This window comes from Nothoprocta perdicaria, unplaced genomic scaffold (assembly GCF_003342845.1).
Source record: "Nothoprocta perdicaria isolate Ctin4 unplaced genomic scaffold, notPer1 scaffold_157, whole genome shotgun sequence".
NCBI lineage: Eukaryota > Metazoa > Chordata > Aves > Tinamiformes > Tinamidae > Nothoprocta > Nothoprocta perdicaria.
In genome coordinates, this window is record NW_020454727.1 from 1,403,345 (window position 1) to 1,420,751 (window position 17,407).

The 17,407-nt window shown below is 45.7% G+C and overlaps 1 protein-coding gene across 1 annotated transcript; it reads right to left on the reverse strand.

The window, feature by feature from the left end:
- Positions 1 to 1,707: 1,707 nt before the first annotated feature.
- Positions 1,708 to 15,675, reverse strand: RAB11B (RAB11B, member RAS oncogene family). The gene is made up of 5 exons (XM_026035188.1): positions 15,540 to 15,675; positions 9,585 to 9,780; positions 8,644 to 8,837; positions 8,001 to 8,081; positions 1,708 to 5,729 (listed from the first exon to the last, which is right to left on the reverse strand). The coding sequence occupies exons 1-5, from the start codon at positions 15,577 to 15,579 to the stop codon at positions 5,584 to 5,586; spliced, it is 657 nt and encodes a 218-aa protein (XP_025890973.1). The 5' UTR covers positions 15,580 to 15,675; the 3' UTR covers positions 1,708 to 5,583.
- Positions 15,676 to 17,407: the final 1,732 nt, after the last annotated feature.

Sequence of the window (17,407 nt, forward strand, 5' to 3'; positions counted from 1 at the left end):
CGCGCCCCGTCACCCAGCGCCGCACCGAGGCGCGCTGACGTCAGCGCCGGGGCGGACCAATAGGCGCCGCGGCGTCTCCACGCGGCCGCGCTGGCAACGGCCCTCGGCCAATAGGAGCGCGAGGGAGGCGAGGCCCCGCCCCCAGGCCAGCGCTAGCGCCCCCTGAGGGCGGCCGGGGGCTCCGCGCTGAGGGGACGCGAGGCGCCGCCGGCGCCGCGGGGTCGGTTCGCTCCGCGGGCGGCTCCTCGGCGGCGCTGCCGGGTTCCGCGGCCTCCCTCTGAGCGGGGACGCGGGGAGGCCGGCGGGGGTGAGGGTTAAAGCAGAGCCGGCCCCGGAGGAGAGGTCCCGGTGGCCTCACCCAGGGGCGGCCCGGGGTTTTGGGATCCTTCCCCAGCTCCRGGAATTCTCCACAGTCCTTGAAACTCATCCCAGCCCCTTCGTGCACAAGTGTGGAGGCCRTGGTGCCTTCAGAGCAAGCCTGCTCTAAACGGGGGGCTCTGGAAGGACCTGGAGTGAGGCCACGTTGCTCCAGGCCTCCCTAGGAGAGCTAGAGGCCACAATCCCACCTCCCATCCCTGCAGGAAAGGGATCATTCCTTGGCAGCAGAGCAGGGGCTGCAGCTTCCATTACCCAACCAGGGGCTACAGAGCAGGAGCATCTCCAAAGACCAGCTGGATGGACAGTGTTTGCGTCAGGAAGGGAAGAAAAAATGTGTATATATATCTATATGTACACACAAAGACATGTAACAAAACCATACTGAGACAATGGGAAGAACCATTGAGAACATCTGCTGTCACACATAAGAGATACCAGTGGCGATGGTCACGGATGGCACTTGGGATCGGATCACTCGCTGGCTCYAAAGCCAAAGTTACCTTCCCACTTTATTCCACCACCGGGTTTGAAACAGAACTTTGCACACACGGTATGATTTGGCAGTCTTTATATCCACAATACATAATAACCATGCACAAAAATCAAGTGATGTAAATATTTACAAAGTGAATTGCACTTAACAGGAACCAGGAGTAAATGAAAGGAACTTCCGGGTTGCATAAAGGTCCAGTGCTGTTTATAACCTACAAAGCCTGACAGACAACACTACTGCACGTTATCTGACCATTTTAGTAAGAATCACTGTTAATAACKGCATCAGTGCAGCCCTGGAGATGCTATTTGCTTTTTTTTTTTTTTCACGGAAACATTCTGATAATTACCATTCAAATGCAAGTATCTGCAGTATCACGATATTCAGAGCCTAAAAGACAGAAGAACCCAGCATCAGCCCTAGGACATTGCAGCTTAAAATATAATTAGTTTTCACCTCTAATTACCTGTCTTTCCTTATTCAGCAAATCCAGGCCCTTACCTTTAATACTGCCTTTTTTTTTTTTTTTTTCCCCCTTAATATTTTATGATGGAAAATAGCCTCCTTAAGTGCTCTAATCACTTCATTAGTATCTTCCTCTACACAGATCAGAAGCTCTAAGCAAACGGCACCTTTATGCTTGGAATGGAAACTTTGCACCAAGCACAGCTAAGAATCAACCGAACGCATCAACAGCTGCATCACGGCCACAATTGTTGGAACCGTCCAGCACGCAGAAAAGCAACATACTGAAGTCAAAACACCCGCTGTACATTTCTCCAGGCCCATCAAATTGCTTTTGGCGAGTGACCTGCTTAAATAAAAGGCACACACTAATAATCCTAAGCATCCAGCTGTGCCCASTGGAGAGAGCTCTCTCCTGCTAGCACACAAATCACAGCATTTCCACCTCCTCTGGGGTCATAAGAAGTGATCTAGCAGCCAAGCTGGGCATCTTAGGATGCAGCAGTTGTTCTGCTGCTGCAAACCTGGCCAAAGCACTGAGAAGCAGCCACGGTGACGTGGGAGAATAGCTCTTTTTCCTTCTACCAAGCRCTGATGGTGTCGAGGCACACAAGTCATTTTGATGAAGTATCGAGCAGACACTCATCCCTTGCAGTTTTATACTTGCGCAATCACAGGGCTTTAAAACTTTCCTATGATCCAAGTTTTCTTGCCCTGTGTAGCAAGATGAAAGCTCTAGAGCGATTCCTAACTTCTTCCTTAGCTCACCTAGGCACAGGAATAGTTTGAAAGGACCTAATTTAACTGGAAAACAAGTTAAACTGAGGCATTCTCCCCAGTGAGTGTACTCAACCAGATTATCTGTTTGTGTGCCCAGCAGCAATTCCCTTTTGTGTGTTAATTCTGGCCTCTCTTCTCCCCATAACTAACAGGTCAAACAGCAGAAAATACACCTATGTTCTACATTGGTGGATCTAATTTAAATATCAGCAGGGATCTTCAAGTAAGATTTACTATGCTACTGACACAGGAGAGTAAGCAACAGTTTTTAGTGTTACTTTTCCAAAGACAGAAAAATTATCCTAAGTATAGTGAAGTAAGTATAGAAGTGAAGTAAGTATAGCACATTTTTCTTGCACAAGCAGCTTTCTGGACATCATTTTGAGCTCAAGCCCCTTATTCCACACTGGGAAGMGGCAGAGCCCTTTTTTAAGTGTTCATGGCACATTTTGAGATATGGAGTCAGCTAATTTACAACCTCAAGCAGTCCAGGTRAAGTTACACTTAACTCAGTTGCTTCCACATCAGGACAGCCTGGTAAAGAGTGGGGCCTGTCAGAACTTCCCTGACTTTTAGACAGTCCACAGGATTCCTCCAAGCCTTCCCCTACCCAATTGCTGTAGCCACCAGCAGCAGTGGTTCTGGTTGGAGCTATAGCTTGTTAGGTGTACAGTGCTTCCAACAGGACACAATATTCAAAGATTAAAAGTGATTTTTCCCATTTGTGCAACAGGAATGTGTTTTTTACCCAAGAAAAAAAGCCATCAATGGGCCTTTTTTTGGCACGGTTATTGTTGTGCTTAGCCTAGGTGGTCATCTCAGACCCACAGGAGGAGGGCTGCCTCTCTACCTGCCAGGAGGGCAGCAAAGCAAGCTGAAAACGAGTCCATGTCTATGGCAGATGCAACCACCACTTAATGTACAGTGCTTGTGAACCCTCTGTGTGTATGCAYATGTACCCACAGGCTCCTCACATCCTAAGCAGACCAGTCCACGGCAAGATAAACAGCTCTGCAGGAGAAGACAGCAGTCCTTGCATGCCTAGCATGGACCAGTTCTCAGATATCCCTCAACTCTGAGGAATCCTTTCCACAAAGTCCAAAGATTAAAGAAATTTTCTGAACTGACGAGACTACTTCAGCTTCTTCTACCACATCAGATCAATCCTAGTCACTAGCAGAGAAGRCGGCAGCACAAAGTTCAGGTTAAGAAGAAGATTTTGCAGAGTAAATGCATTGAATCACATTGGATCAACAAGACTTAACTGCACAATTCTGCCTCACACTATCCCAACTCATTTTATCTAGAAAGGGTTTTGTTCAAAATAAAAGGGAGCCTGACTCCCTTAGTGACTACTTGTTCTTGAAGGAAATCTTCTCATTAACTCAGCATTTCCACTCTCTCTGATGCTGTACTCATCTGCCACCCTTCTAGGGTACTGACCACACATCACACCCTCGCCTAGGACCACCATAAAAAAAGCTTCCAGATCACATTTGCTGCACCTTCCCTTGATAGATGCTATCAAGGTATCAGGTGCTCAAAGTGCTTCCAAGCTGATGACTCCCTCAGGAGAGAACCCTGTGACGCCCAAAGAGGAACTCAGACTGTCCTTCAAAGGTATTAACTGCAAGGAGGCACTCCTTTACCTTGAGCCTATCCTCTAACCAACGCCGAACAATGGATGTGCTAAGCACTGCGTGTCCCCTTAGCTTTGAGCTAGAGCCCTCAAGGTGTATACAGAATGAAATTAAAGGCATTGGTCTGGAAAGCTTGTAAAAGAAAAGCCATCAGAGTTAACCGCCCTTACTTTTATTACATAACCAGACACAAAACAGTTGAGACTGGAATGTCAGATTTCCTCTTYAAGCACAATTTACAGTTTCATGTTTGCTTTGTATCAGAAAAGAAATTCAGCTCACCAACATGCAGGTAGTATTGATCGAGTGAGGCACAGTCTCAGAATTTGGGAAAATACAGAGCAAAAAATCACTGCCAATTGCTCCACTAGCCTTCAGAGAGCGGCAGATGGTCTCCAGTTCTTCCTTAAGAGAGTTTCACCCACTATTTGCCTGATCTCAACATTCAGTGTTTACTGGAGAGGTGCAAGAATGTAAAGAGCGAGTGACAAAAAGCAGTCAAAGAAGATTTTCACGAGCTAGCAAGAGAGTGACTACACAAAGCTGTGGTACATTCTTCCCATTCAGCAAAACAACGTATTGTAGCAGTTAGCCCTACTGACGACAAACCCGTTACATCAGGTGAAGTACAATCAATTGAAATTTACAGTTATTTGAAATTCAGTAAAACAGTAAGAGGGGAGCAGCAAGTTAGTAAGTAAAATCTTAATATGCATTTTAGTAGAGGTCAAGATTATGCACAAGATCAACAGTGAAAGATCGTGAAAAGAAAGTACAAGATGCTATGATTCTGCAGAAGGTTTACAAAATGTATAAAGTATCGTGTTTYTCTACAACAACCAAAACCCTTACAAGTGCAGGTATATACATGACATGAAAATATTGCTTCACTCAAACAGGAGGAGGACAGAGCTAGAGAAAAAGCATGCAAAAAAAAAAAAAAAAACCACCTCTGGAACTAGAGAAGATCCTGCTTTCAGACACTGATCTACAGTACAAAATGAGCCTACTTGTACAGGTTGCAGAAGGTTTTTGAAATCAATATGCTGGCATTTACTGTACAATAACATTAACCGATTAACATAAGCCGTGAATAAATATTAAGCCACTTCACAGAGCCTGCACAAGCAGTGCAGACAACTGTGGTGGCAGAGAAAGCAATGCAGACATACTTCATTGTTCCCAAATAAAACAAGAATAGATAAATATTTCCCAAGCAGGAAACAGTAAACTACACAGCCAGACTAACTGTATTAAGGGTAATTACATAATAAGCAATGTTATTTTCAACAGCTTTCTTATGTGTGTGCAACCGCTAAAAACCTCACTGTGAGACTTATCAGGACAGAGAACAGAGCATTTGGTAGGACAGCTATTTTCTTTTGATTTCTCCCCCATGTTTAGAAACATGAGAGAAAATCTGACTATGACAGGAAAAATACTTGTGACCTAATGTAGTTATTTCTTCAATTGTTATAATCAAGTCCCCATGGTTTCTCTCCCAGAAAAAAAAAAAAAAAGAAAAAAATAACACATTTGAGGAGAGTGCTTCATGGGATAATATCCAGCAGCAGAGGTTCCAACACAAACATGTCTATCAGATCAGTGCCTGTATTTCAAGCCCAAAAGTCATCACATTCAAGGGGATTTCAGAGGCAGGGGAATGTTAGCCCTAAAATTAAAGCTCTAAGATGAAAGGAGGGGCTTGGGGATGGGGGGAAAAGGAGGGAAGAGGGAGTCACTGAATCACAGGAGATAAAGAAGTGCACACAAGTTTCTAAATGAAGCACAGATGAAGTGAGGGGCACAAAAGTCATCTACAGGAGGTCACAGGTTCTGACAGCACTGGAGTTTGTTGGATTTCTGTCCGTCGGTGGTTGGTGGGACGCTGATGTCAACAACGTTGTTGCCAGGAGACTCATCGTGTGCAGATCGATCTGCAATCTGTTTCTGCGAAACAATGCGATAGATTTCTGAAACGAGAACAGACTCGTTAGAGCACAGACGGGCATTTTCTCCAATAGAGAAGGTGCAAATCTCCAAGCAAGCTGGCAAAGGAAATAGTAGAACCCAGAATGGAAGAGATTTCACGTAACTGGAGAGYTGTTAAAGAGAATCTGGTCTGACCAGCTGTGGAGCGTAACAGCTGGCCAGCTTAGCAGCTCTGTAATAGATATTCTTCCCCTTTCCTGCAAAMGTTATTACAAGATTCTTCACTGTCTTTCACAACAGCTCTTCCTATTAATGTTCTAGTCAACTAGCTATAGCCTCAGCTTTCATTAAAAGGTTTTATAACAAGAAAGAAGCAATGAGTTGACTCTCTAAAAGAGGAAATCAGATTTTGGATACAACAGAGCGCTAGGTGTTCTAGGAACATCAATCAACAGGATGCTTCCAAATTACGGAAAAGCAGGGCTGTGTGACGATAAGTATCTGTTTCACATTTTAGCTTCTGGAAAACTATTACTTATTCCTCTCTAATAAATCCTCTCCTCAATCTCTAATTCCTCTCTAATAAATCACCTTTCCCACTGATGCCAGTTAAAACAAAGCAAAACAACAAGAAAACCCACACAGCTCCAAACTGGTCCAAAACCCTTTCTAAGAGAATTCATTTCTTTGACCCATATTAAGTTAAAAGCCCAAAAGCCCAGAGATTCACAACACTAACTGCTGAAGAAAAATTGCTAGGTTAGAAGCTTTCAGAAATAAACCATTTCAGTTACATAGTTAGCAGAAATAATTCAAATTGAAATACTTTTAAATCACTTATTTCAGCAAGTATAAGCCTGTGTTCCAACTTCCTTCCATTGTGAGACAGGAAATGGGCAAGTACCTCCCTGGAAGTCTGCGGTAAATATTATGGTCACATTTACACACCCACAGCCTCAAAGCAGCAACAGCCAATTTCTTTTATCAAAGACTAAAAATCTGGTAACACGTCTATGGCAGGACATAGCAGAATAGCACGCAAAGCCTCTAAACAGAGATTTTACTCCAGTTGATTGGGTTTTGCTAGCATTGATTCAGCAGCAGTTCCACAAGCCCATGCTGCTTTCAGTCAAGCACATTTTGGGTGTTTTAGTGCTAAGGATTAGCTGAGCCACAGAGCTGCTCAAATGCAGAGAGTCAACTCACATTGGTGCCAAAACAATACACACATCCCCTGGAACACAGAGTACTTGAGCACGCAGTGCTGATACACTCCAGCACCTCATGCAAACTAAAATCTAACTAAAATTGGAGCAAAAATTGAGCAAACTGGAAAAGCTACCCAGCCCAGCTGAAGTGACTACACAGACATAGCAGTGCTCATCTTAAACACCACATTTGCCATGACTGCAGGACTCCCACTTTTGCTGCCTGTAGTCTGCTCATCTCCCTGATGGTATAGCTACACTTAAAGATTTCCAGGTGAATCCTAAGCTTTATCTGAAGTAGGGTGATCCCTTGCTCCAAAGTCAAGGAACTATGGGCAGGTAACAGTCAGCTCCAGGATGGAAAAACCAAGTCCTGGTAGGGAAGAGACCAGAAACAGGCAGTAGAACATTACTGCACAGATTACACCTAAATCTACAAGGCAGTTACTACATRAGCCTAACAGCATTCCCACATATCTGCATCGAGTCTGAAGCTGCAGCTGGACAACATACACTAGGCTGCCTCCACCTCTGCCCAAATGGTTCCAGGGAATGTTCTTGGCAGTGTGGCAATCACTCTCCCTGGCCTGGTTTTACCTTGTGACCATTATCACTTTCCCAAACAATTCCTGTCTCTGTTCAGGGACACTCCCAGCAGGCAGCCTGCCTTCAGCTATGTGTTGGTGCATAATCAAGCACAGTCCCTGCAATCAACTCAGAGCGAGAGTTCAATAGCCTGGACAAAAAGAACTGTGCTCCACTCTGCTTCAGTGCAGGGAAACACACTGGAATATTTAACTTCCTCCTATGAATAAGCTTTTGCTGCCTAGATTTTGTGGAGATACAAAACTACTTTGGATAGTGTTATTGCAATAGCTTGAATTTAAGGAGTATCAGAAAACTAGAATGTCTTCAGATTTGGGGCCACAGAGGTGGGACACTGAGGTAAGAAAACAGACTGAGAGAAGGCGAAGACAAAGGTAAGACCAGCAGACTTTCAGACAAGCCAATATTCCTTTCCATTAACTGTTTTAATGCCTAAATAGTGTCCAAGAAGGAGGTTTAGTACCTCAGTGCATCACTTCTATCCATAACAAACCATACCTGTAAGGATGTTCTTGAAGGCTTCTTCTACATTTGTTGAATCCAGAGCAGAAGTTTCAATAAAAGATAAGTTATTCTTTTCTGTAATAAATAACAAGTGGTTTAGTTAAGAACTTCAATAGCTTTTACTTTTAGGTTTTCATCTTTATTTTTAAGCAAAAGCAGCTAGTGTCTGGTCTCAGTAGAACCTGGCCTCGACAAAGGAAACACACTTTATGTTCCAATGTTCTATACTGAGATTGGATTGAATAAACTCAGAAGCAAGGGGAATCTTAAATCCTCTCCACAGCCAGTTCAGTTCATTTGAAGCAAAATAGTTATTTTCAAAATTTACAGTGCACATCAAAATCCCTTTGAATTTATTTTTCCAAGAACACTTTCTCCTCTAAATGTTGCTTACTCCTTCCAGCCCAGCTAGAGGAAATGCTTACGCTCCAGCTATCAGGCAGCTCAAGGACAGTGTTTCAAAAACATGTACTACAAATAGATTTAAAATAAAAATTCACAAGCCAAGGTATTCTCCATTAAAAAAAAAAAAAAGGAATGTTAAATTCTTTTATTAGGGCCAAGGTAAAACTTAAGGTGAAAGTTCAGCCCTGGATGTGATCAGATCAAGTTCAGAAAGCACCAGCTCTCTACAAACCTGCAAAAGCCCGGGCCTCGTCAGTGGGGACAGCTCTCAGATGGCGAAGATCACTCTTGTTGCCCACCAGCATTATGACAATGTTGTTGTCTGCGTGGTCTCTAAGCTCCTTTAACCAACGCTCCACGTTCTCATAGGTGAGGTGCTTGGCAATGTCATAGACGAGGAGGGCCCCCACAGCCCCACGGTAATATCTAAAAATATGAGGTACAGTTTTTACAGAGAACTCTGTCCCAAAGTTATGCCAGATGCAACACCTGGTTCTTCTACACTGTTTACTACTATAAAGTTAAAAACAGTACCCTCTGGCCCTTTGGAAAAAAAAGATGTGCTCGTGCAAATACTGCCTTTTCTTCTTCTTCTTCTTCTTCTTCTTCTCTTTTCTCAAACAGTTCTTTAAAAACCACAGCTACCAAATTGGTGGCTTTTTTCCCCTCACAGCATCTCCAGAGAACACAATTTTATTTAACAAAATGCTAAATACCATGGAAGCTGTGACTCTTCTAGTCTCCTAAAAAGAAATGCACACAACCAAAGGTCATATCTTCAAAGACTACCTGGATTAACAGGCTGCTGTGTTCGAAAGCTTCTCAGCACCAGTGTCCTAAGCAGGGACACGTCCAGTGCTGCAGATTCAGCATTTTCACAGCTGTCATCCATTTTACTAGATGTATGGTGTGTTCTTGGCTATAATTTCCAGCACTATGATTAACTCAATCTTTTTTCATTGCATTAATCAAATGGCACAAAGTTATTTGCTCTGTTATGATATCGATCAACACTGAAGTCTCCCCTAGCAATTTYGTCATGCATCCCAATTGAGTTCAACTGATTCTCTACCTGTGAATTTATCTATAGGATCTTCACTAAAGTTCTCCTATTAGTCTGAGAAAAAAAAAAAATATATATATATATATATACCCCAAACCCACAGTACTCACGCTGAGGTAATGGCCCGGTATCGTTCCTGTCCTGCGGTATCCCAGATCTGYGCTTTTATCGTCTTCCCATCTACCTGGATGCTCCTGGTGGCAAACTCCACCCCAATGGTGCTCTTACTTTCCAGATTGAACTCATTGCGTGTGAAGCGCGACAGAAGATTACTCTTGCCAACACCAGAGTCTCCAATCAGAACAACTGGAAGAAGACACATTATTTTCAAAATTAATTCTTCACCTGAGAATTTGTATGGAGCACTGGTGCTTCCTGGCTGTCATATTTGCTTGYGGGGAGGACCCTGAGGAGCAGCACAGGCAGATAAATAAGAGGAAATTATGCTGACAAAATCTCAGATTTTACTACTCCAACATGTGTTTCCSCCCAAAGAGCTCCCAAACCTTTAGTTACTTAGTTCCTTAGTTCCTCAAGGATGGAAATGAGGAATAGCTACAGCAACAGTCAACAGCTAAACACTGCTGGGGGAATCCAGGCCATCCCCAGCACCCAAAGGGAGCTACGCATCTTCCTGCATCCTCAACACATCACAGAGCCTCCAAAAACTTACCAACAGGTGACCTACCTGTGCAATAAGAGCCTGCACACACTGCAAACTTGTCCCCTTTCCGCTGAGAACCTCAATAACAGCAACTTGCATTYCCAATGGGGTCACACCACATGATTTATTTGCTATTTTAATTAATAAGCTTGTTCACACAAAGGCCAGGCCAGCACATGAGACCGCCCGACTCCACAGCCAAGACACGAAACAACAACAAAAAAGGGGATTTTTTTCACCCAGCAAAACAAGCTCTAGCAGGTGCGATGAGGAGCAAAGGATGAGTTAAAAGTCTGCCTCCACACTAGGCGTTGCCATGTTAACAGAGAAAAACAGGAGCGCAGAACAGACCTTCAGCTCACAGACCCCGCTTTGCCGAGGAGGACGGTGGAAGCAGAAGGATGGCCGCGCAGCCAAAGCCGCCCACGTGCGGCACTGACCCCCATCCCGGCAACAACTGCAAGGACCAGACTTGCCAGACTACGTTCTTTACTACACAGTGAAAAAACTACACGTTTCCTTAAATCCTTACATCACTGAGCTGAGCAAGCAATAATTAAATGGGAACAAGTCTAGAAGSAATTAAGCCAAATTCCTTTTGTCTCGGGGAATAATCCACAACTGCAGGTATTGCAGGTATTTGAACTAACAGCATCCCAGCTTGAGCAAAAGGGAAAAAAAAGGCATTTGTAGAGATGTTTCTTTAACCTTGGGCATATTTTCTATTCCTGTTCAAAATACTCATTCGCTGATATCTCTCCGATACGACCTGCTTTTCCTCTATAAAAGCAGGGATGGGCACACAGCAAATGGCATCCTCRTCTCTCCAAAGCAAATTAGAGAATGTTCTTCTGATTACACACTTCCAGAATGAGCTCTCCCCGGGCTGCAGATCATGCCAATCACCTCATATTATCGAGGCCGTTTTACACTTGGGCCCTAGTTCACAACACCGCTTTGGCAGCCACAGCTCCTGTCCCTCCCCAGCCCATTCCCACATTTCCAGCTCCAGAGCTGCTCAGAGCATTTCAGCAGCCTCCCTGAACTCACCCACCGGCATTTCCTGCGGCTGACAGCACAGATAGACCAACAATTGTGCTAGTACAGCTGAAACAGCTGAAATACAAGGGAGACAGGAGCAGGCAGCCAGGGGATGTGGCAAAGTGCCACAACCCCCCACCCGGGAGAGCTTAAATCAGCTCCTCACAGGGCTCCAGCTTTGCTGGCGAAGAGCCTAAACAATGTTTTAGGGCATGAGAACAGATATAGGCGAGGAAGAAAAAAAATATAAAATGGTTGTAATGCTAAAATGTTGTTTTTCTCCCCACTTCCTCCAGAAGGGCAGTATTTCATCCCTATCATCACTAATTCCACGGGGTGGTCCAGCAACAGATGAAGGGTCATCCACTTTGTACAGAAAGCAGCAGGCTGCACTTCACAACAGGCCTCTGCCCCTAACTAAAACAAGATAAGAATATTTCTTACACAAGCTGGAYGTAAAAACCTCTAAGCTTACAGCTGTTTCCAAAAGGAGTCACCTGCTAATGAAGCTGTGGCTCAAGAAGCAAAGCTCTCTCTTCAGATCATACAAATCTTCTAACCTTTGACATTTTAAAGTTATTAATTTCATGCATAAACAATGCGAGTGACTCCTGGGTCATTAACTCYATGTGCTGCAGAAAGAAAATTCAGAGGGTCTTGCACTGCCTTCCTACTTGCCTCTGTTGTAAGGCTACAAATGCAACAGTGCTTCTAAGAAARAGCTTTGGAGAAGTTAGTGAATGCACAATCAGATTCAAATTAAGAAACAAAAAATAAAGGTTTATCCTATGCTATAATCTTCAAGTGCTTCTTCATTTCTCAACCTTGAGAAATTTCAAGAATTAATGTCCTCTCTCAGGACAGAAGAATATAAAAAGACCTGGGGCCAGGAGGCCTTTATTTTCTATGGGAATTCAGCATGCAGACAGCAATAATATTTTGGACCAAAGTGATYAGATCTTGGGAAAGCTCTGAAGTTTGGAAGTAGGCAACTAGACTGTGCCGACTGTTTACTTGCAGAATTACTGACAGAGTTACAAAGAAAACCACAAATCAAAYGTAAGAAGATGAAGAGCTGAAATAATACTCCTTAAATGTCCTTTATGCCCACACTGACAACACAAAGATGCCCTGCCTTTTAACCTGGAAATTACTTGAGCCTGATTTACGAGCACAAAGCATCATCAGATGTCTCCAAGTCTGGTTTACACCCTAAATTGCTACTCCTCGCATCTTTCTTGGCTTTGATGACCCCTTTGCTACTCCACTCCAGTTGGCTGCTTATCATTCCCCACATGACCTGTCCTTCCACTGAAAGCCATTAAGGATGCCACTTGATTAACATCACCAAGTTATCAGTGTGGCACTTGGTTAGTGAGAACCAGACCTACAGCTGAGCAGAGCAGATCCCACTACCTGCACAACCTGCTTCATACTTCGGATTCTGGTACAAAGTAAAACAAAGAATTAAAATCAAGTGCAATAAAYTGTTGAGTAAAGAAAAATTATAGCATCAAGTTTATTGCATAATTTTCAACACACAGTTTATTCACTAATAAAGTTTTTGAAGAATCAGTAGGACTGAAACTTTTCTGCAAAGACCACATCAGTGAAGATCACTATATATACTAATCACTTAAGGTTGCCAGTTATTGATGAATAATATAACATAAATTTGCATTTATTAGCCACCTCCTTTGTTAGGCTCAGGTTTTAGTTAGAGCAACCTAAATGTCCATAAAGGTAAAAGGAAGAGTTTTTTCTGTGCTCTTCCCTCCCTTTTCATGAGCCAGTACATCTGCACATTCCGAAATTTAATTTTCAAAATAAACATCTATAATGGCTAATCTTCTTCAGAAGAAAATTAATGTGGAGATCACATTTGAATAAGTACAAGACAGCAAATAATTTTTAAAATATTAAAAGGTCATACATTCAGTTCCAGAGGCAACCCATCCAAAACACAGTTAAAAGTTCCTGCTTTTTAACCTTACAAACTGCAGAAGTAACAGGCAGATACCTAAACCGCTGGATTTGCTTGGGTGACATTTCCAAAATGCTGTCCCAATCCTCACGATTTAACTCTTCTGAGCAGCATGGCATATAGAACCCAGCTTGTCCTCTCAAAGGTTGGCTCAGGCATTTTGCTAACAACCAGCAGTTTGTTTTGGTCAATAAAATAAGCAGTTCTGACTACAGGGGTGCATCCGTAAGACAGGGAAACGGGTAACAAGGATAAAGAGGAGCTAATTTATGAGAACAGCTTGACTATAACCACACTCACATCCCCAGAATACCACTGAACCTTAAATTAGTTTTAGCCTGCTACTTGCAAAACCTGATAAGCCAACAATTTACACATTTTTCATACAGCCCCACTAAAACGGTCATTCCTATGAACACAGCACGAGGGATGACACAAACAATCATTCTTTGGCGTGAACGCTAAGAAGAGTGAGCCACCTGTAAGTATAAACTGTTGCTGCAGAAGCCTCAGCCATTTTCACCCCAAACAGTTTTTTGAAAATATCATTCTGCATTAAAGAAGCTAACAACAATAGGGGCTCTTTGACTTTTTAARAGAAAACGCTCATGAAGTTGATTGAATCATCACTTTTAAAGAAAAAACGTCACAGAAGCAAATCGAAGCCCAACAACATTTCCCTTGGGAAAGGGTGGGTAGGGGAAACAGTCAAAACTTAAAGTCAACTTCAGATATAAGAAAATGAAAATAATCCTCCCTGGAATGCAGCCCTCCTCCGCCATTATTTCTAAATCTGCAGAAAAGAGTTCAAAAGCCAAATATTTCCATAGCCAAGAGGGGGCTGCAGTTACTCCAACCTCTCTACCATTACCTTTTTCATTATGTTAATTCCCCTTGATATTTAACTCCATTATTGAAGGGAGAGGAAGGGGACTTAGTCATATTCATTTTTCTTCTTACAACACAGATGTGATCCCACTTGATCCAGCTTATATTCATTATTCCTTGTCTGGTCTCCGAAAGGCCGGAAGGAAGGAAAGATGACCAGATAAGACAGGGKTTTTTTTTTTCCTGTTTTGTTTTTATACAAAGACAAGCATCCCTACCCAAAAGGCACACAGAAAAAGGACCRTCCTCTGCTTTTTTTTCCATTAAATACAGTAAGAGAAAGCACGCCAAGTTCCTTTGCAGCATCCATACAAGAGCACGATCCCTGCCCAAGCAGTTTTAAGTCAACTTTCACTCTCGATAAAAACAAAATTGTATCTCAAGGCAGGTAAATATTTTTAAAGGTGAGTGTGGCTTTGCCCACCTAATTATTTGCACAAAGAAAAAGTAAGAAACAAATTTGGGGATGTTCAAGTTCCCCAGTTATGATACCATGTTCCGYGACATTCCAATTGGGAAATAGATGGTGGAATGCAGACCCAGCCAGCTCAGGCTGGACCCTCTGCTTCAGAGGTAGAGCAGAAATAAAGATCGATAGGGTTTTTTTGGTTTTGTTTTCCTGCATCATCTGGAAGACTGCAAAATAGATGCCCCAGACATGCAGAGACACCCAGAATGATTATGGAAAATAATAATCAAAGATATTAGGATGAGTTGGGCAATAAGCTTGGTCCAAAAGCTACCTGCCTTCTGCCTACAGGCCAAGGCTCAGGCGAGGGAGGGCTCTGGGGAACAGATCAACCCTGGCACCTTCGTGAGCGCAGGGAACATCAACCTCCCCGTGCCAAGAGGAGCACCCGAGCCGTGTCACCCTCCCAAAGGGAAGGCGGAGGGAGCAAAGGGGACACCAGGCTGGTGCCCTCAGTGCCGGCACTGTCAGGCAGCTCTTACACTGTCAGGTTGCTCTTGGGCAACCAGGAGCTCCACAAGCACCAGGCCAGGCAGATTACAGAAACTCCAGGTAAGCCAAAATTAGCACCTTCCACACCAAGCTTGGGGCTTTTTATGCTTTTTTTTTTTTTTTTTAAGCTATTAACTGCCTGTCAGTAACTTCTGAGCAAGCCCTGAGTTTGCCCTGCCCCTCGCTCGAGCCCAGGGCTCCCCCCGGGGCGGGAACGCGGCGCCGCTTCCCCGCGCTCCCCCACGGGAAACGGCTCCGTTCCGCGCACCGAGAGCGGCGCGGAAGCCCCGAGGGCGGCGGACCGGCCCCGTGCACCGCCCGCCGTCCCCGGGGCCCCGCCGCCCCCTCGGAGATGGGGCCGTGAGGCCGCCCGCGCACAATGGCGGCGCCCCCCCATCACCTCAAACGGGCCGGGCCGCGGGAGCAGCGCGGCCTGGTGAGGCCGGGCCGGGCCCGAGAGGCGGCGCGGGGCCTCAAGGGGCGCGGAGGGCGGCGGGCGCGGCCCCGGGCGCGGCGGGCGGCGGTACCTTTGAAGAGATAGTCGTACTCGTCGTCGCGGGTGCCCATGGCGATGGCGGCGGCRGCAACGCCGATCCTCTCGCTGCCAGGCACCGAGCCGCGGCCCTGCCAGACGGGGGAGGGGTGGGGCTGCGCCCGCCGCCACCTATCAGCGCCAGCCAGAGGCCGCAGGAGGCAAGTCTAACCAATAGGCGATGGGTGCGCCTCTGACTGGCGGCAGCAGTGTCCAATCGCGTGAAGGCAGTGGGGGAGGACGGTGCTTGGCTACCCGAGGCCGGGACCCAGCAGGGTGGGGCGAGGACGGGCGAAAGGGCGTGGTCTGTGATGAATGGGCGTGGTTTGTGCCGAGGGGCGGGGCTTGCGTGGGAGGGGGCGTGGTCTGCGGCTGGAGGGGGTGGGGGGCTCGACGGCTTCCTCGCGCCGTCTTTTTTTCCAGCCTTCTCGTTTTCAGGGTTTTCTCGACCCAAAACCACCCCCCCAGCGCGGCTGGGCGCCCTCGCACCCTTCCCGCTGCGGCTTTACCCTTTTCCCGGCGATGGGGACAGTGTTCAGCACAGCCAGGTCCTCCTGCAGCCTCCAGCGCTTCCACACATACCTGGCAGAAACAACGATCCTGCGCGGTGACTTGTGAACAACTTGTTCTTGGAAAACATTTCACCTTTTTTTGTTCTCTTTTTTTTTCCTGGCATTCCTGAAGACAGTTTCCTAAGTGGCATATGTGATAACTGTGAATGTGTTTCTGCTCTCTGAGCCGTTGTGTTTGCAGCGGCTCCGCTGTCCCGCTCTTCACAGAGGAATCTTCACCTGGYACCTGAGCTCCTTGCTCACTGCGGTGTTAGTTCCTAGGGGTCCTGGTTCCCCCTCTCCATGCAAATGCTAAGGAATGCAGGCCAGCRGGCGAGCAGCCAGCAGTGCATGCTCTGCAGGAACATTGCTGGGGGAAGGTTGGTTTAGCAGGAAAAGCAAAAYGAACCAAATTATCACGTTATTTGGCTCGAATCAAAATGATCCCCTTCCCTTCCAACTCTGGGGAGCAGATTAAAAGCAGATATCGTTTATCCTGTACCGCTGCAACAGGCAGAAAACCCATGGGAAGCGGGGCTGGCGCAAAGCAGCCCTTGGAGAAGCCAGATGGGCAATGGGAACTCGCAGCAGGCCCCTATTTCCTAGGGCCCAGAGCAGCTTTGCGAAGCGCTCCAGTCGTGTCTTGCTCAGGCTGAGCGAATCCTGGCAGCCTTTTGGCAGCTGCGGCAGAAACACGATGTTAGGAATTGCTGCGGGGCCCCAGGATCACATAACGTGTCCCAACCTGTGCAGGAGCCCTGGCCTGGATGCAGCAGCAGCATTTCATAACCAGGGGGTTATTACTTGTACGGGTGTTTTCTGCAGCATTGGGTGCTGCTGCTTTTTCCATCGCTGGAGGGAGCACTGAGCTCTATTTCAAGTGTTTGTTAATGAGTGAGCTAGAGGATCCAAGCAGTGTTTCAGGTGGGGAAGAAGGCCCTGCACTTTTTCCTTCTGCCCGTGGACCAGCTACAGAAGCTGGTGAAGCTGCTTGCACCCTGGAAGGGCTCCCAGACTCAACACAGACCTGTAGGAGCCACGCTGGAGGTGTCTTGGGGCATCATCATTTACAGGTCTTGTAGGACTGTACAGCCCAGTCAGCCAAGCACAAGAGAGGGGAGAAAGCAGCAGCTCTGCGTCTTGGGCTAACCAAGAACACGGGCATTTGGGTAGCCCCCAACCTTGCCCAAACCACTGTTTTGTAACAGGCTCCACTGCAGGTAGCTGTTGGGGGCAGAGGGTGCTTCCCCATGCCTCTATCCAAAGAAGCCAAAATAATTTAAAGCCCTGAGGCTACAGCAAAAAAATCTGC